Source organism: Ammodytes marinus (assembly GCF_949987685.1).
Source record: "Ammodytes marinus genome assembly, chromosome: 17".
Taxonomy (NCBI): domain Eukaryota; kingdom Metazoa; phylum Chordata; class Actinopteri; order Uranoscopiformes; family Ammodytidae; genus Ammodytes; species Ammodytes marinus.
In genome coordinates this window covers 19,843,476-19,864,134 of record NC_137221.1, presented here as the reverse complement: position 1 = coordinate 19,864,134, position 20,659 = coordinate 19,843,476, and the positions used below count along the sequence as shown (strand labels likewise).

The window sequence follows — 20,659 nt, the reverse complement described above, 5'->3', positions numbered from 1 at the left end:
TTGTTTGACAGCCAAGACATCTCAGCATCAGCAAATGTTTGGACATTTTAAATGCAGATGCTAACCGAAACGTTCCCTTCCGTCAAACGAATTGGTCAATGATTGCTTATCTAAGCACAGCTGAATGTAGATTACATATCCATGGAAGATTTAATTGTGCCGCCGGGGTGCAAAAGTTCTACATAGTGGGGTGATTAAATCAGCAGTGCATCTTTAGGGAATTTACATTAGGATTGTATGCATTCAATCCTCTATCCCATTGCAGCCTTAGATCACTAAAGGACTGGGTTAAAGCCACACAACTGAGAGGATCATCGGTGTGCTGGCCAAACCAAGCGCGAACCCAGCCAGACTTTGCCTAGTGTGTGCATTTCATTATTATGCATAACTCCAGTACTTTTCCCCTGCACATCCTGTATCAGACCACAGGCAACATATGGTGCTGAATATGCAGTGATGAACAATGAACCCCAACCTTGCCTGGACCTAAATCTGTCATCTGCCAGCCGTGCAAGTCCTTTTTAAAGTTTAGCACTGAACTTTACTTCTGGATTTCGAACCTGGGAGTTGGTGTAAAATTTAGATTTGGAGTGAGACGCCAATTTGACGAGAGATTGCCGGCTTGGTCAATCCTTGAACATTGTGTGAATCATGGACGGCATCATCCAACTCTTAATAATAATATGTGGGACAATGTAAAACAAAAGTTTTAGAATTGATCCCTTTACAGACAAGGGCGTTAAGGTTCTAGTTCAGAGAGAGAGAGAGAGAGAGAGAAAGAGGCAAGAGATAAGAGTCAATGTGCAACATTTTGGATCAATAACAAAATCATCACTGGGATTGAGAGGGCTGAAAAGATCACAACAGGAGGAGCACCAAACGCCAACGATATTATTAGAGAAACACAGAAAGACAGGCAGAGAGGTGAGCGGCTACATGAAGGGTTGTAATAACGACAGGAAGGAGGGAGTGCAGGGTGGATAGAAAAAGAGAAAGTCATTGGTTTAAAACAGAGCTTAGCTTGTTTTGTTGTGTGCTGCTGACCGATACCCCTGGAGCTGAAGGGGCCAGCTATTCTTGCGAGGCGACCTACATTCCTGCCATCTCTGACCAGTGATAAAAACTTGAAGTAAAAAAGGAAAATAAAAAGTCAGACATTCATGTTTGATGATCCACTCCTAGGGCTCCATGCCACTGACAAATAGTAGCCGTATATCATAACATATGAATCAAGCAGTTCTTGTCTAGAAGAAATGGCATCCCCTCCGGTTCGTCGACTGACCAGAGCCATTTTATGTCCTCTGTTGGCTGCCCTACTTAAAGTGGTTTCCAGTTTTGGTCAATTTTTCAATAGTTCGTCATTGAGTAGAGCAGGGTTTCTGTAATGGTTATTCGGTTCCTCAGTACCATGGTGTCTGAGAATGGCTTTCTGTTGGTCTCAGGGTCTGAAAGAAGAAACAAATGTACTGGACTTGATGAGTGACACTAACACTTCAGATATCACATGGACTCGAAACGGGAGTAGTTATTAGTTCAACATTCTACAGTCCCATAAATGTATACATTTTCCTATTTCTAATTAAGCATTCGCTAAACCCTGCCCCCCATCCCACAGCTCACTGCAGGGACCGCAGTAGGCCTATACAGTGATAACAGTGGTAGATTTACCACAATTATTAGCCATTTAAGAAATAATGGATAATTAATTTTATAGCGAGGTCGACAAAAGCAGGTGACACACTAAAAATTAGGCAATTTGGCAAAATGGCGCTAGCAGACTTTATGAGCTGTTGCTAGCAAGCTAATTAACTTTGCTGAAAACTCTTGTTAGCTCATTTATTAATGTTTCCAGCTGACTCGTTCTACTTCTTGGCTAAATACATGATATAATGCTAAAAGACTGAAAGAAAATGTTTATGACACCGAGAAGACTTGGAAGAGCTCATAACCCTAAACACTAAAAGTAGAATCTTGGCTCTCATACATGTGGATGTATCAGTGCTCAACAGGGCTACATCACCTGTAACACCACGACAAGCAGGACATGCTAACGTTTGCAGTTTACATTACATCTGATACATGTACTGTTTAATCCATTTACTGCTCAGCCTCACTCAACACTGGAGCCTGTTGAGAAATCCTAAGCTTGTTACACCTGCTTTGCCTAGCTATGGTTGGACTGGGAACACAAGTCGACGAACAAGTTTTTGAAAATGATTTATTGGTCGACTGTCCAAATGTATGAGACGTGGCTCTCTTCAGGATAAAATGGACAACATGTTTGTGTGGGCTGTTTGGGTTGCATACCTCAGTAAGTAGAGCAAATGAGAAAAAAACCTTGAAATAAATATAGAACAAAACCAATCAATGAATAAGTCAATAAGGATCTCCTGTTCCTCACCTGTCCTGAGGTTTGAAGGAGTTGGTTATTGCACGATGCTATGCAGGGCTGGTCTTAGACGTTGCTGCGCAGTAGCCCCCCCTGTGGGTGCTCTGGAGTACTGCACTCTGAGGAGGTCTTGGCTTTGTCCTTGTTGTTGTTGGGCTCGTTGTCTTTGATGATGTCATACTGACGACAGAACAGGACAATCACCCCTGGGAGACCAATGGACATGAGGGACATGAGTTAGAATAATAACAGCTCTTGAAATCTTTCAGAAGTCAAAATCAGCCATTGGAGCAGCACCCATGAAACTTGTAGGTTTAAGTGTATTACTTGAGGACATATAAACAGTATCACATCATGTCTAGATGGTTTGCAATGTGCAGGCAATACATTTTTGTATTGCCTTCTGATGTATTGTATTGTTTGTTCAAGTTCAAGGAATAGTTTGACGAATGGAATATGCTTACATATATTTCAGAGAATTAATGAAGGTCGAGACCCATTTATTTTCTCTTTAAATAAATATACAGCTAAAGCCCCGGGCATTCAGCTCAGCTCAGCACAAAGACAGAACACCAATCATAATGTTTTAGTGCGCTTTAAAGGTGCTGGTTGACAAGGTTTTTACCTCTGGAGAGAACCAGCCTAGCTGTGTCCCCCTGTTCCCAGTCGGTATGCTAAGCTAAATTAATCACCCGATGACTTTGACTCAATCTCAATCAAGCCTGTATTAATCACACATTTTTCAAAATCAATCTCAATTTTTAAGATTGACAAGAAACCCTAAAATTGTTGAGAATAATGGCCGACAGTTTCGTGAAAACTGAGCAAACTTCATCAGGTGATGTGGACCATATGGTTTGACCGATAGCCCCAGCACATTAGTTGGTGAGCTTTTCAAAGTTTTAAAAACACAGCTTTTGCATTGGAATCATAGTAAATGTGCTTTCAGATATTCAGAAATTATATTAATCTGACCTGAATTAAGCAAAATGGGTGCAATTGTGGATTTGTTTCGACTGTATATTCAATTCTCTAATGCTTATCTCTATACACTTAGAAATATAGATACACTTCAAATCATTTATTTCACTCACTGATGAAGGAGGTGATGATGTGTTCTATTTGTTATCGCTATCATGCAACTGTCTTTTGATGTGTCAATACGACAGAGACAGAATGCATTGAAAGGTGTAGGAACTTGATGAAAGAGATAGCTGTGTGAAGCCTGCCTTCAGTCAGAAGGATTACAAACAAGGCTGAGGAGCGATAGATGCAGGGAGAGATAGAGAACAAGCAGGGGGGAAAAAAGAGGAAAGAGAATAATTCATGACGGTGGAGGTGTGTGGAGGGTTGAGGCAGGAGGAAAACTGGCCTGTACCACAGGCTGCAAGTCTTGGCTTTTGCTTATGTCAGCCTCTGCTCTTCTGATCACAGAGATACCAAAGGGCAAGAAGGTATATCTCACTGTGGTATCTCCCAGCATGCCCCACAGGCCCAATTAAAAGCGGTAAAAAAACAATTCTTCTTCTTCACTTTCAGGTTTTTTTCCCCACCATCTTGCCCTCATTTCTTTTTCTCCTCGAATCTCGATTGCTCAGTTTTTTTTCTCTCTCTCTCTCTCACGGGTAATTGGTGAGGGAGATGTAGGCCTCTTGTTGTTACCGCATAAGCCATAGACAGTTTTTTGGGCCATATTTGTATCTCATTAAACTCGGTGAAGTGGGTAAGGAAGGAATATTTATAGCTGTGTGGATGAATATGCACAACAATGCTGAGATGCAAAGACAAAAAGAAGATAACCGCAACACGGAGCTAATGACTCGGATAAGAAGCAGAAACTGTTGTACTGATGGAACGATAGAAACAGTTAACTGTACTTTGTGATGATGGAAATGTGAGTTGGTGAGTGGACACCCTGTGCATTTCAAGCTTGGATACCCCAGACTTGAGTTTCATCATTCATGTATCCTTATAGTTTCTTTCATATCCATTATGGTCCATTGGAAAAAAATCTCATTTCAAGTGAATGTAAGTTTAAATATAAACTTCTCCCTCTCTGACTGAGCAGCTGCGGATCTCCTTTAAATAATGCAAAGAGTGAGGCAGCTGACATCTCTTTTTGTGTTGAAATCAATATGTTCTCATTATAATGTGTGAGTGAGAGTTTCTGCAACTGCTGTGAAGGACTTGTGAGAGATTTTGAGTTAACAGGAGTAAACTATGCATTTTAAATGAGTTTTGATAGACGGGGCATTGCCAGGTCATTCTAATTAAGCTAGCATGTTTCATCGATGTAACCAAACCAAAGATGCTAAAGAAGATAACTGTGTCATGGCATTGTTGTTGTTTTTTATCCATGATGGAAGCGACCACATTGGTCTTGAATGAAAAAAAACTATTATTGAATGGATGGATTTGGAATGAATTGTCATGGTTCCCAGAGGATCCTATCAATTTTGTAGATTTCCTAACTTGTAATCTATTGCCACCATTATCTTAAAATTGTAGTTTTTTTAGTGACATTTCTTAACACAATCACTGGACTAATTGCCATGTAAACAACAGTGCAGATCCATGGTACTCTCCATGGAATGAATCCTAATAACTGTGGAGATCCTCTGGTATTTCCTATAGCACTATAAGCAGATTAAAGTTTTGACTTGTGTGTCAATATCTACCAGATGGATTGGAAAACTAAATTTTTTGGTTTTGAAATTTGTTACAGACATTTATTTCCCTATCAGGACGAATTCTAAGGACTTCAGTGAACATCATCAGATACAAATGTATGTTATAAAGTGTACAACACACATCCTCTTTCCTTAAACCCTTGATTTGGATAGTGGATTTCTTATGCATTATACATCATTTTATGTAGGCCTATTTTATGTTTAAGTATGCTAGTGTTCTATGTTTCATCTGGCTGCATGACAAATCCCCTTTCAGGGCCAATACAGATTAAGATAATTAGTTGTTGATAGTGATATGGTCTTTCTTTCTCTCCCTGTCACCCATTTCTGTCTGTTTTGACAAGACAGATATCTGAATGGCAGTGCTGCATTTTAACCAGGATTCGATGTTTGTTTATTTTGTTTGGCTAGCATCACATTTTCCCAATAGCACTGCAAGGCAAACAATAGTCCTCACATAGAGATGAAGCCAATGCCAGGGTGTTTGTCTCGTTATAAGACTTCAGTCAGTAAGCTTAGTTGCCCCAAAGACAATGGATTCCTATACGGTCTGCAGTGATAAATGTGCGTAGCTGAAAAGGAATATTACCTGCCCACATGATGAGCACCACAACAATGATGATGAGTTCCCCTGCCCTCAGCTGGGCAGCATGACCAAACTCCTCCATCATCACCTCGTCTGCAGAGAGAACACACACACACACACACACACACACACACACACACACACACACACACACACACACACACACACACACACACACACACACACACACACACACACACACGCGTTTTCATCACTTCTGAGGACATTGCAGAGTTACATTGATTTCCTGGAGACTTGCTATAGCTATAACCACTACTTGCATAACCCTAACCCTTTACCCCAACCAAAACCTAAGTCTACCCTTACCTTAAGCAAGTATTCACCCTAAAATGTACTTATTTACATAATGGGGACTTCCATTTTGCCCTCAAAAGGAAGGCAAGTCCCCAGAATATCACTGTGTAGACAGACAAATGTCCCTACAACATGAGTAATACAAGCACACACACACACACACACACACACACACACACACACACACACACACACACACACACACACACACACACACATACACATACACATACACATACACATACACATACACATACACACACACACACATACACACACACACACAGTCAAAGTCAACAGTGGGCCACTAAGGACTAGGAGATTCATTGTCGCAGAGAAAAGATGTGAAATTGCCATCCCGGTGAGAGTCTGCAGGGAGAGATAAAAGCATATAACAGGGCGACTGGGGAGGCAGAGAGGCCGCCTTGTGTAAATTCTTCACTCTGGTCAGTGTAATTAAAGCTAAGTGAAAGCAGAGGTCTACAGAGAGTGAGGGAGCCGGATCCCAACCTCATCACTCACTGAGTTCCTCCTGCTGACAGGACCCTGGCAAGATGCAGCAAAACACCAATCACAGGGTTAAAAGTTTGAACACGGTGTGGACCACAACCTCTCACTGTCTGTTGCCAGCAGCAGGGCCGAGTGCTTTATACCCAACATTTCCCCTGAGTCAAGTTTTCTCCCGCTTCCAAACAGGGGGTGACGTCCTTGGCATAGCGCTGCATAATACGAAAAGGGTTGCATTATAATATGGTAAATACAGCATATTTTACGATAACAGCTGACTGCAGCAATTCATGGAATTGCCAAAGCCTATAAACTCTCGTTGCAATAAAATACAGATTTTGTAGTAAAACGCCAGAATCGTGAATAAAATACTTAAATTTATTCAACAGGAAAACAGGGGTTTTATGGATGCCTGGCGCATTAATTATGATTGGCAAAAAAAAAAGTAGCAGCGCTGGAACAGAGCCTTTCTCAACAGTATGCGGCAGCCATGTTGCTCACTCTACATTATTAGATGGGGGCAGTATTTTTTTTCTATATAGCTATAATTTAATATAAATTAATCTTATCATAATATCACTCAAGCATTTCTCATCAGCCCTGGAACATAGCTAAACATCTCAGCTACAGACTACTGCTGTAGTGGATGGATGGATGGATGGTGCTTTTATCTTAGAAAATGGAGAGTTCACCTCAGCAACACACATGTCACATGTCATGTTTCCAGAGATGATGGAAGCAAGATTGCATTGAGTTACAGAAGCTAGAGGAACAGAGGCTAGCCTTGTGTAATGACTCTAGAAGGCTTGATCCTGCTTCAGGGTCTGAATGAGTCCAGAACCACAGTGCTCCTGTGGTTGATCTCAGGCTTCTTGTTGCCATGGTGATCTCTTTGAGCTGAAGCTGAGGCCTCGGCCTTGACAGAGGGGAGGTGTGCTCTGAGAAAGTTGATAGGCTAATAGCAGATTACATCTTTATGTTGTGAGGGTAGAGTTGCAAGTTTAAGGCCTACTTACTTACGTAATATAACTCCATGATGAGATTCATTTGATAGTCTAGAAAATTGTTCCCCAATGGCGTGCCGCGGCCCACTTGTATGCTGTGTCAGACAAAGCCAGGTGTGCCTTTTGATTTGAAACAATTATGCCTATTGCATTAAACTGCACAACGGCTTATGGATGATATTGAATACAGGTGTGCCGAGAGATTTTGGCTGGCTCTCTGATGTGCCTTGGCCACAAACACTTTGAAAACAACTAGTCCAAACAGCAAGAGTCATGAGTAGGAAGCCCAGAATTTGGGTGAGTAAAGCTTGCAGCTGAGGTTGGGACTTCTGGTCAGCAGTGTGCAGTCGCTGTGGCTAAGCTTATGGTCAGTAAATCCCTCTAATGTGCTGAATCACCACCTTGTTAAAGCACAATTTCTAATATTATTATTTTTTTAAGTATGTAACATGTGTTAAATACTAAAAATGTGAGTTGTTTGAAGGCAATTTTGATGGAGGTGGGCTAAGTATTGAAAGTAAACGAACGGGTAGCGTAACCTTTTCCTTTAACTGTGATAAAGTGATATAATTACCCTTTTAATGTGAAATGAGTAATTGAGTGCAGTTTTCAAGGACAGACGGCTTTGCAGAGTCAAAATACTGACAGAAAGCTGAGCTGAGCCATCTGAAAAGCTGCCAGGTAAAGCTGTTTTGTTAATAAAGTTATGCCTTCAGGAAAGTCAGATAACCTGGTTACAGTGCTCACTGTGACCGATGCAATTATCAAAGCAGCCTTGATAAGGTTATACACAAATGATCAGATCATCATTGGCTCGTTACATCCTGAGGCTAACAACAAACTTTTGATGCATGAGGTCTCCTGTTTCTTTTCACAAGGCTGGTCATAACTGGAACTGATTGTACAGCTAAAACATCCATTCCTTTATGTTGTGTAGAAAAACCTCAAGCCAAATTCCATACACCTCATCTTGTTTATTTAGTGAGGCCTATCCTATTCACATAAATAGGCACTACCTGCTCCCACCATTCAGGAAACAGGGCTTTTTGCTTGGAAGACTACTGCATTTGTACAGGGAAGAGCCCGGCACAGTGGTTTGCATTGGGAGACATCCATAGTGTGTGTAGGGTTAAAATGTGCATCAGACTGCTGCTGCACCAGTGTCAGAGATGAATTACAGGTTGAAACAGTTCCCTCCTTAAGCAGGATCTGTAATGTTTTACCGCTGTAAAGGATTGATTTACAATACTGACCATTTTGCAACTCCTACTATGTAGCTGATAATCATTCAACTTTATACATGAATAGCCCACTAGCCAATAAAGGCTTTACAACATTATGAAACTCCTCGCATTCAGGGTTTTTGCAATATGTTTTCTGTAATTGGACATGAGCTGCTGACAGAGAGATTGGCAGATGTAAGGACAGATACAGATGCACACACGCATGCACACACAAACACGCATGCACTCACACACACACACACACACACACACACACACACACACACACACACACACACACACACACACACACACACACACACACACACACACACACACACACACACACACACACACACACACACACACACACACACACACACACTCATCACACAGGTAGTTTGTGTTTGGTGTTGTGTTGTGTTGTATTGCGCACTGCCTGCAGTTACCAACTGTTGTCAGGCTGATTAATACCAGCTTAGAAGGGGAGGAGAGCAGTAATGGCTTGGAGATTTAATCAGGCCAGCTAATGAATGCTTCCATAAACGCACACACTCACAGGGAACGTCCATCAAAGCCGCAGAAAACAAAATGTTTCAGCCCCTCAACATCAAGACAAATCGTCATGCTAAATACCTATTTCTCATGTCCTCACATACATACACAGCAGAATATTACAATATATTCCTGTCTAGTATCTGAAAATCTGATTTCTTTCAAACACCAGCCATAAATGTGAGATACCTCTCTCCTCTAGGTAATTCACTTGTCTTCATTTTTTTATCAATGAAGTGTCTCCAAATTTAGGAATATGCAGTTTATCCAGGTACAGTTACTTCTATCTCTGTCCTTCTAAAACCAGAAATACTAAATAATAAGTGTAAGGAGTTATTTAAACAATGTTCTTGTCTGTTCAAACATGAGCTACAATCGTTAGCTTATCAGGCTAACAAGCTCACAGTAGTAACCTTACATTACTTCTGAGGCACATCATGTCCTGTGGTAATCAAGTGCTACATAAAACCAGATTTAGACGGTTCCCGTTTCAGGCCAACCGACATGCTTAAGTTAGCGAGCTAGCTACAGCGGACATAATCTGAGAGCTCCGGTTGTCATTTTGATTGGCAAAAGAGATGGCACAATACAAATTACAAACTTGCTTTTGTCTTCTGACTGAAATCCATCAACACTCCCATTGTTTCAATACTAAAACTTTATTTTCTATACTGCATAGTGCCATACAAGTACGGAAAGCTTGAAATGTGTAGCAACAGACGGACGGCATAGGTTTAGGTTGAAAGAGGCCATTTACTAGAAGAAATTAGCCTGGATCATTGCTGAAAGTACTGCGGAAGAGAGTTAAGGTTAACTCTTTTACAGTGTATATCACACTTGAACACGTTTCCCTGCCTCATGGGGACAAGCTACCACACAGGGGTGTTTCAAATGGGAATACACTGCACCTCTTCTTCTCTTATCGCCTTGCTGCTGATGAGCATTTAGCATTTCGCAGTGTCCCTCCGAGGCGTCTGCTCTTGGCTCTGTAACTGGGTCGGACATGATAAAATTGGAAGTGCTGCAAGCCGCTCCAGATAACAGCAGCCTGCATTTGAGAATTAGAACAATACATCGTATGGGAGGTGGGGGAGGGGTTCTCAACAAGACAGCAAGTCTATGCGTTTTATTGTTAATAAATGTCAAGTAAGCATTTTCTTTGTCGCGATGAAGAATGTAAATTGTACATTAGTGCTCGGCTGTGTTATTGCCTCTGGTTAGGAGCTGCCCTTTAAATCTGTGTTCGTATGTACCGTACCTATATGGATCCGTTTGGAGCATGTGCTGTGAAGACCTAAAAACTCATACTGTTTAGTGTGTTTCTTGGCTTTTGACGATTTCAACTAAAATATTCATGAATCCTTGCAAAGGCGCACATCAATTCAAGGATTTTTTTCTGTACACATTCTATGTCCCCATGGAAGCAAGACGACACTGATCACAGTAGTTAATGACTTGCAACGCTGAAAGCTGAATGCTGAACGCTGAAACATCTTCCAGTAACAATAAAGACAGCATTGGGGACAAACAAGAGTTGCTTATTACGCTGCACATGTCCTTTTCAGTAAGTAAGGAAACAAACTAGAGGCGAACAAACTTTTGCATTACATATTCACCCTTGTTACTGTTTAAAGTGAATCATCATTCCCTTACCTGGGCTCTTGGATGCCATCTTCTCGGACTCTTTGGGAGTTCTGAAGAGGATGGGCTCGCTGGCTGGACTGCTGCCTGCCATGCTGATGCTCTGAACGTGGATGATGTACTCCGTGTCCTCGTCCAGGTCCCACAGAGCACAGGAGCGCGTGGTGGTGTTGACCTCCTGGATGAACCTCAGCATGCGGACATCCTTCTTCTGCAGACCGGCGACGGGAAAAACAAAGAGCAGAGCTGGAGAAGTCAGGGCCACAGAGGGTTCCATCATGTAATATGAAGAAGTCACAGGTTCAGGATTACACTGCTGCATCAGGATCACTGTCAGATATTATGTCGATACAGATTAGAGAAAGTTTTGATACGAAATGTTTCAGCGTTTTTTGTGCCGAAGACAGAATTCTCGGTAAAACCACTCACTAGTTATAACATCAACTGACATTTCAGGATATCTGCATATCAAAACCCAATATCCCTTAACTTAAGTCCCTTAACTTAAGTCAAATTTACACCTTGCTCCATGAAGGTGATAATGAAGGAGTTATCTACTTTATACGCAAACAATCTTTGGTTGTATACTTATATATCAAACTTGCAGATTTCTGGAAGCAAAGGCAGATTTCCTTGCTGAAAATCCCTCCTGTGAAAATCGCAACAAAAAAAAACTGCCCCCTGTTTGCAGCTGGTATATTGTGAAAATGCATGCACTTCTCCTCTCTCTCGGATAACAGTTCAGTAAAGGCTCCATGGGTTTCTCCTGAAATGTAATTAAGCTTTAAAAAATTATGCTTCTCTGGCCATGTAAACTCTGCTTGAAATGTACATAATTATCCAACAAGGACTGCTTGCTCAGGTCAGTTGGTTTCTGCTATATCAAGAGTAGGTCTCCTTCGGGGCTTTTTTTAATTTGCATGGCAATTAAATAAGGGGATCTCCGAAGCTATTTAAACTGTATACAGACTTAAAAGCACATTCAAAAAAGTATCTGAAGAAGGTTCATCTACAAGTATTTGGATGCAAAAATTAGACCTCCATTTCTCTGAGCCTATATTTGCTTCTATGTTGGTGTATTGGCACAATTTAAAGTGTGCTGATTGGTCTATTAGTTGCTGTTTGCAATGTGCCCTTGGATGTAAGGACAGCTATCACCAGTTCACTTTAAAAAAAAAATCTGGAATTAAAAGGGGATTCTCCATTGTTTCTAATCATATTTAGGGACAATTATTTTTCGATGGATATTAAAAATAATACCACAAATACATGCATTATCTATGTTATAATGGTGCAATATGTTAACAAATTTGCAGTAACTAGGCGCCAAGCTTTTTCAAGTAACTTGATGTCCTCCTTGAGTTGCTGTTGCTGCAACCGATGAGCGTGTTAGTGAGCGGAACCAAACTACTTAACCTCCTGTTGTTTTCAGAGTCACCGGCACCTGTCCCTGGCTTTCACCACATGCTGTTCCTCTGCTTCGTGGCTCTCTCTCCCTCCACACAGTTTGGTAAACCTCTGATCTAAACCCTGTCCAAATGTTTGTCACTTTCTCACTCACACCAGATAGGCATTAGAGGTATACCTGTTGGGTGATGGCGAAACCAATGACTGGGTCCCCCTCCAAGATCTCCCACGTGACCACCGCCGAGTTCACCTCAATCTCTCTGATGGTCACATTGAGTGGAGCTGACAGCAGGGAGTCTGACACACACACACAAACATCCAGTATGGCCAAGGGAAACAAATGAGAAGAGACATGTCATGAATCAGTATCTCACAAAAGTGAGTACACCCCTCACATTTCTTCAAATATTTCATTATATCTTTTCATGGGACAACACTGAAGAAATGACACTTTGATACAATGTAAAGTAGTCAGTATACAGCTTATATAACAGTGTAAATGTACTGTCCCCTCAAAATAACTAATAATAAAGTGCTGGCAACAAAAGTGAGTACACCCCTGAGCGAAAATGTCCAAATTGGGCCCAAAGTGTCAATATTTTTTGTTGCCACCATTATTTTCCAGCACTGCCTTAACCCTCTTGGGCATGGAGTTCACCAGAGCTTCACATGTTGCCACTGGAATCCTCTTACACTCATTCATGACGACATCAAGGAGCTGGTGGATACTGGAGACCTTGCGCTCCTCCATCTCCTGTTTTAAGAAGCCCCAGAGATGCTCAATAGGGTTCGGGTCTGGAGACATGTTTGGCCAGTCCATCACCTTTACCCTCAGCTTCTGAAGCAAGGCAGTGGTCGTCTTGGAGGTGTGTTTGGGGTCGTTATCATGTTGGAATACTGCCCTGAGGCCCAGTTCCCGAAGGGAGGGGATCATGCTCTGCTTCAGTATGTCACAGTAGGGGAGAATGGGGTAATATGTCACACGGGTAGGTTGTCACAATCGTTATATCTCGGAACCAGAAGGTGCTGTCTGTTAAATTTTGGTATGTAAATATCCACAACTGGGATCAGAGGTCACCTTCATAGTCTTCCTTGGAGTTAGACTGCTGAATTTGAGGTGAGAGGACTATTAGTGTTTTTCATGTCAAATTGAAAATATTTAGCTCCTCAGTATTTTTCTTCTAGGCTCTTACACATTGGGTTTATAACAAAACACTTGTTACCGTAAAAAAGTGTGAAGGGTAAGCTATAGTTTAGATTGTTTTTAGCAAGCTAATTAGTTGTCAGATGGTTGTTGGCCTTGATGATAGCAAGAAATTCCGGTTGGGGTTGGTCGTCATATTTTTTGGGGGGTTGGTTGTCACATGTTATCCAAAGGGTGCAGCCAGGAAAGGAACCCAATAACAAAAGAAAATGTCAAGCTGTATCCTCACTGACACCCCAGAGAAGGAGAGAATAGAGCAGGAAAAAGGCAGCTAGCATGCAAAAGAGAAAAAGGGCAACAAAATCAAAACGACCCAGTGCATCCCAAAGTAGACCAGTTGCCAAGGCTACTTCACCCAGTGCACTCCACCCCAGCTGGGGAAAAAGAGAAAGAGACAGGAAAAGGAATCTTCATCAGAAGAAGAGGATAGTTTGTGTTTGGTTTGTATGGAAACGTTCTCCAGCAGCCATTCAGGGGAGGTAAGGGAGAAGTGTTGTATGTGCAACCAGTGGGCACACAATATCTGCTCAGTTAGTGAGCAGACCCACATTTGCCATCACTGTAACTCAGATAGTGAATGTGTGTATCCTAGTTGAGTAGGCTATTATTGTTAGACCTATTTGTTTTGTTCTTTATGTTGTTACATACAGTAGGTTGGTCTTAATATGGATTTCTTCTTTGCTTATTCCTTGCTCATTTTGTGTTAAGATGCATGAAGTTATGTAGGCCTATTTTTCAACTTGACAATGAAATTAAACTTTCAAATTTAGTTCTGCTTTCTTGCCTTCTTTTTAAGATTTTTCCCATTAAGATAACATTGTGACAAACAACCCCATAGTGTGTGACAACCGACCCCTTGATGGGGTTGGTTGTCACAATGTGTACATTTCTTCTTTATTACAATAAGTTAGAAAAAGTGAGGGGTTCCCATTTCAAGCCAACACCTTAAGCTTCAATTTAATGTAGGAATGACTATTGAAAGATGTTTAGGTGATGAGCAATGCTCACTAGAGTAAAAAGTGTGCCTACTTACCCCGGTCTCCCCTACATGTTAGCATTCAATGAAGTGTAGATCCCCAGTGCTGGCAGCACTCATGCAGCCCCAGACCATGACACTCCCACCATCATGCTTGACTCTAGGCAAGACACACTTGTCTTTGTACTCCTCACCCGGTTGCCGCTCCACACTGATAACGCCATCTGAACCAAATAAATGTATCTAGACCATAAGACATGACATGCTTTTTAGGGACCCCAGGAAGAATAGTTGTCACAATGGTGACAACTAATGGGGATCCAACAAACAATAAACAATAAACAATAAACAATAAACAATAAACATGGTTGTAGTGATCCATGTCCGTAGTCTGCTTGTCTTCAGCAAACTTTTTGTGGGGTTTCTTGTGCATCATCTTTAGAATAGGCTTCCTCTGGGAAAACCCGCTAAACTCAAGCATATTACTACGTGGAGGAAAAGAAACAGCGGAGGAAAAGAAACTAACCAGGATTCCCTCAGTAGCGGCGAGCAAAGAAGGAAGAGCCCAGCACCGAATCCCTGTCCGACAGGCGGACATGGGAATTATGGTGTACGGAAGACTGCTTGCCCGGTGCCACTCGGGGGCCTTACCAAGCACTCCCCATGCTACACGACTGACTCTGAGTTCTGTGCGGAATCAGCCATCCTAGGAACGGACCCTCCCTGTCTGCTGTTGCCTCACACCAGCACTGATTCATCGTCCATCAGAATAGTACTATTTCTACTCGCATACTTGTTCAATCTTTAAATATTTAAATTAATTTTGCTCCGCTCATTGGTTGTCTGTCTGTCGTCTTCCAGTTTTCCCTGGTGGTGACGAGACGGTGTGGATTCGGTCCCCACCCCCCTCTGGCAGCAGCTGAGAATGGATCATCAACGCGTAAGATGTTGCAGTGGTTGAGGAAGCCGCCTGGAGACGTTGGATGTAATCCTGGCGCTGGAAACCTTAGATTTCCCTGGTGAAACGAGACGGTGTGGATCCGGTCCCCCCTCTGGCAGCATCTGAAGTCCTCCTGCATCCACACTATTCGCACTCTACTTACTATTATGTAAAGATCTGGGCAATGATCAAAATCCTTCGTGATTTTTTCTACTTATGACATCTATTGCAGCATGTCCGTCCTGGGAGAGGGATCCCTTACTTTGTCAACTCTCCCTGAGATTTCTTCAAACATTTTTTAATCCCGGTAAGGGGTTTTTTACTGGGAGTACTTTCTCAGCCGAGCTAAGGGTGTAAGGGCAGGGTGTCATATTGTATCATATTGTATGGAATGTAAAGACCACTGAGGCAAATGTCAATTTGTGATATTGGGCTATACAAATAAAACTGATTTGATTTGATTTGACAACAGCCATGCAGACCAGTATGATGCGGTGTGTGGTGTATGGTCTGAGTACTGGGGAGGTACAGTCTGAGTACTCTTCAATATACATTTGAGGAATTTAACCTTAGACATACAGGAGTAATACAAGATAAATACAGTGGAGACCTAAATACGCATATGCATGGCTTCCTCGCCTTCTTATTTTTTCTCTCGCCCCCCTAATATCTTCTCTTCTTCTCCCACAAATGCGATAAATGTCTCTGCTTTTATAAATACCAGGCCTAATTAACCATCAACACAGGTCTCGTGGTGTTTCCCGTAAGAAGGCTCTGTTTATCATCCGTCTTCGTCTTCACACACATACACACACACACGCACACACGTTCCTATCCTTACCTCTTCCTCTCGCTTCTTTCTCCCACACACATCTAATTAAAGTGTGACTCATACGGATGTTTCACATGCTGCCGATCGATCTCAGTGTTCGGGCCAAAGAAGTCACATCCCAGAATTTCAATGCAGTGTTTTTTGTTGATCAGGGGATTTACTAGGATGGGTTTGATCACAGCCTTGCTTCACCTTCTTCCTCCCTTAACTACAAAGGGAGCACTGGGTTTGTGTGTGTGTGTGTGTGTGTGTGTGTGTGTGTGTGTGTGTGTGTGCTAAGACCAACTCAAGGGCTTCTATGATCAGTCTGTGTTTTATTCCCCATGAGCATGACTTGTAAAAGCAACACCAAAGTCAGAGTGCTAGATCACACACACACACACACGCACGCACGCACGCACGCACACACACACACACACACACACACACACACACACACACACACACACACACACACACACACACACACACACACACACACACACACACACACACACACACACACACACACACACACACACACACACACACACACACAGGTTTAGCATAGAAACTTGCTCCATACTCCCAATGGACAGGAAAATACACAAATGCTAGTTTATCCAATTGAGGGACTTGCACCTATTGTTCCACTGGGGGACCTTTGTTTGGGGAAATGCAATGTACAATTTGCATGTCCTTCTACAATAGAGTCTTTGGGCTAAATCCACCAAAGGGTTGCACTGCTTTTGCAGCCGCCAAACCTGTGCAAATGAGAGGAAAAGATAGCGTCCTATTCACAGAGCACATGCAATACTCACGTAAGACCTTGTGAGATTGAAGTTGTCAAACGCCTGAGTGTGTGTGGACTTATTAATTCACTTATGACCACTACTTTGAAGGGTAAATACTATCAAACTAATACGTCTTTCAAAAGTGACATAAGTCTTGCTTTGATAATTCCCACCTCAGTCTGTATGCCCTCATTGTCTCGGTGATAGCTTCTCCACTCTATTTAAAGCTGTGTGTGTGTGTGTGTGTGTGTGTGTGTGTGTGTGTGTGTGCGTGCGTGTGTATGTGTGTGTATGTGTGTGCGTGTGTGTGTATGTATGATCCGATTTTTCGACACTGCTCATTCTTTTCCTCGGTTTACCCGACGGATTACTAGCGGCATGAGTGCACACTCTCACTTTTTGCAAATGACATTATCCCCCTGGCTCACACCTACGCAAATATTGAACAGCCAAGGCGTCCTTTCGACTTGTTCGGGGAGTCAAATAATGGTATTACCGGAGGAAGAATGTACTCTCTTGTTTGCTCCCTCCTTGTTTGCCCAACACTAACACAATCACCAAGATGCAGAAGAGAAAAGAGGGGACTGTTGCATAGTGTTGGTGGAATTCATTTTCAGGTGTGTTGTGAGTGTGTGTGTGTGTGTGTGTGTGTGTGTGTGTGTGTGTGTGTGTGTGTGTGTGTGTGTGTGTGTGTGTGTGTGTGTGTGTGTAAGTAAGTGTGTGTGTGTGTGTGTGTGTGTAAGTAAGTGTGTGTTTATGTGGCTCCCAAAGGCTCTGTGGGTGTTTGCTGATAATGCAGAGTATACGGTTCGTGTGTGCGTTCAATTTCATGTGTGTGATACATTGAATAGCTGTTTTCCCTCTGTGTATCATCCAGCAAGCACAACACACACACACACACACACACACACACACACACACACACACACACACACACACACACACACACACACACACACAGTACAATAGCCGAGTGGGACTTCCATCCGTTCTTAGCAGTCCACAGAACTCCCTATTAAAGCTATACAATAATCTCCAGCCACAGGAAGCCAAAAATCATATCCGTGGAGGTTGAGATAAATCCCCACATGATCCTATCGATGTCATTTCCCGGTTTATCATTGGGACGCAATGTAACCAATACTTGAACGCTAGTCTTGGATTGAAGCCGCTGCAGGTTAAAAATATGTGTTATCATGAAAGATAGATGAGGTGCTACTCACACCATAAGACGTGCACATAATGTAGAATGATTGGAATCCATGCTGTATGTATGTAGGGTTTTGAATTGTAATATGTCATCCTTCTTCAATCTCATACTGTTACATAACACTGATGGATATGGCCATTGATGGATACTGAAGCTGAATGTCTTCAGGCAGGGTGACACACTTTAGTGTTGCAAGTAATTTCGTGACAGTGATACAATACTGTTAATCAAGAAATGAGTCCATCAAATGTCAGAAAATAGTGAAAAATACCAGTCTACAAATGATCATATTTTGGAAAAAACCCAACAGTGAAAAAGCCACAGAGACAAAAGAAATGCATCGCATCCTCATGCCACTGAAGCTGTTACCTGCAGATTGTTATGGTCATTTGGTTTGAGTATTGAGTTTGACCCTGACTAAAATAAGCCTATATTGCATAATCCAAATTATTTCCGAAACATTTTTCTGGAGAACCAATTGTTTCAGCTCAAGCACTTAATTGGTTGTTGGTTAAGAGTTGTATCTTCTCAAATGTTATGCACAGTTTGATAGTTTAATTCCCTTGAAAAAGAAGAACTTCCCTAAACCAATCACGGAGCACAAAAAATAGACCTTCTTTTTTGTTGGTAATAATAACATTCTGTAACTAATTTTTGTAGAAACCAGGTGTAATTCATATTCAGACAGTAGAAGAATACAGCAATTTTTGGGGCATTACAGATCTTATTGTTTTAACCAGGCTGATGCTGATCCTTAACAAGCTTTTCCAAAAGAGATTAGCTCCACTGTGATTTAGCCTACACCATGCATCACATTGAGACAGCTCTGGTCCAAACATGCTAATCCTATACACTTCCAGCACCGTAGCCTATCATCCCCCTTGTTTAGCCCAGATGATCGTCCGTCAAAAGTCAAAACCTGTAGTCAAACTCACCGGCATGAACGGGGGACACTGACAGGAAGCCCAGCAGCAGCAGCAGTGCCACCGCCGCGGCAGACATGCCTGCTTTCGCCATCCTCCTGCTGCTTCTTCTAGCGGGGCTTCACATCCTGCGCGGCCCATTTATAAACGTCCCATTTAACGGGAGGGAGCGGGCATGCCGGGCGGTCGGTCGGTAGTATAGGCTACCCCGGGGAGAGGACTTGTTGTGCCGGGGACGAGAGCTCACCTGAACTTGGACGCTGCAGCACAGCGAGAAAAAAGAGGAGGAGGGATGACAGTAAGGGAGGGAGGGGGCGGTGGTGGTGATGTTCGATACCGTGTCCGTTAAGTCTCGGTGTCCGGGCGCTGGAGCTTTGGTGACGGCCCCTCAGACCACCGGCAGACCCAGAGTGGCTGCTGCTGGCGACGGCCCGGTGGGGCTTTACTACGTGGAGAGGTGAGCGGAGCGTAAAAGGAGTGCGCAAAGTGCTGCAGAGTGCAGCGTGCCGCCGCCACCACAGCTATGACTCCCCCTATCTCTCTCACTCACAGATACACACACACGCACACACGCACGCGCGCACACACACACACACACACACACACACACACACACACACACACACACACACACACACACACACACACACACACACACACACACACACACACACACACACACTCCAGTCCTTGGCAAAATTGGCCAAACCTCCAAGGAAATAGCCTATCACTCTGTCAGTCATCAATGTGATTTTACAAGTGTAATAGTGCTGATGTACTCGAAAACGAGATGATTCATCCCTAAGGGCTATCCATTGATTAAGTAGGCTATTAATAATAGGCTTATATTACATTTCTTGAATAGGCTAGATTGATCGATTGACCGAAATAAATTAAGTTTGACATACATTTTTAAAACAAGAGGACTTTTTGTTTTACATGATGGTAAAGTGAACATCTTTGGGTTACTGTCAGTGCATTCCCTCGGGTTTGCAATGCTGTTACTTTTCAAATCATGTGTGCTGGATGCATTATTCAGCAGAGGTAAATTGCTCCCCGTGAATTGCATCCTCTCTTTTCTCAGACCAAGGCAGTGTATTAAATTCACACTGAACAGCCCAGAATATGATCTGGGAACTGTGTAAATACTGTAGGCTTTACTATTTAATACATACACATATTACATTTGCAAACCAAATACATACAGGTATAATACACATAAGGTCTACAGGGAGAAAGTGTAGAAAGTCTAGAGGTAGTTTTCATGGTGCGTCCTCATCCTCTCTCTCTCTCATGTATTCACCTGTCCACCTGATGCCTTCAATGAGTAAACCCCCCACACTCAGTCATCTCCCGTCTTAGATGTTTCCCATAAGCCATGAGTCCCAGACGGTATAAATGAATCACTATTGAATAACAAAGTATAAGCTAAAGCCCCTGGATGACGTTAGTATAACATTACTAGTGTTACAGTCATGTAAGCC

At 42.5% G+C, this 20,659-nt stretch overlaps 1 protein-coding gene across 2 annotated transcripts; it reads right to left on the bottom strand.

Moving 5' to 3' along the window:
- Positions 1-2,455: 2,455 nt before the first annotated feature.
- On the bottom strand, positions 2,456-19,269 carry fndc5b (fibronectin type III domain containing 5b; the record flags this gene model as incomplete). Of its 2 annotated transcripts, none has more annotated exons than XM_080046048.1 (5): positions 2,456-2,595; positions 5,669-5,758; positions 10,923-11,121; positions 12,496-12,628; positions 19,184-19,269. In XM_080046048.1, 5 exons carry the CDS (start codon positions 19,267-19,269, stop codon positions 2,456-2,458), a joined length of 648 nt encoding a protein of 215 aa, XP_079902174.1. The 2 variants fall into 2 exon arrangements, with proteins under 2 accessions (XP_079902174.1, XP_079902175.1); XM_080046049.1 differs by having other exon boundaries at positions 12,496-12,614; positions 19,188-19,269.
- Between the last annotated feature and the right edge of the window lie 1,390 nt (positions 19,270-20,659).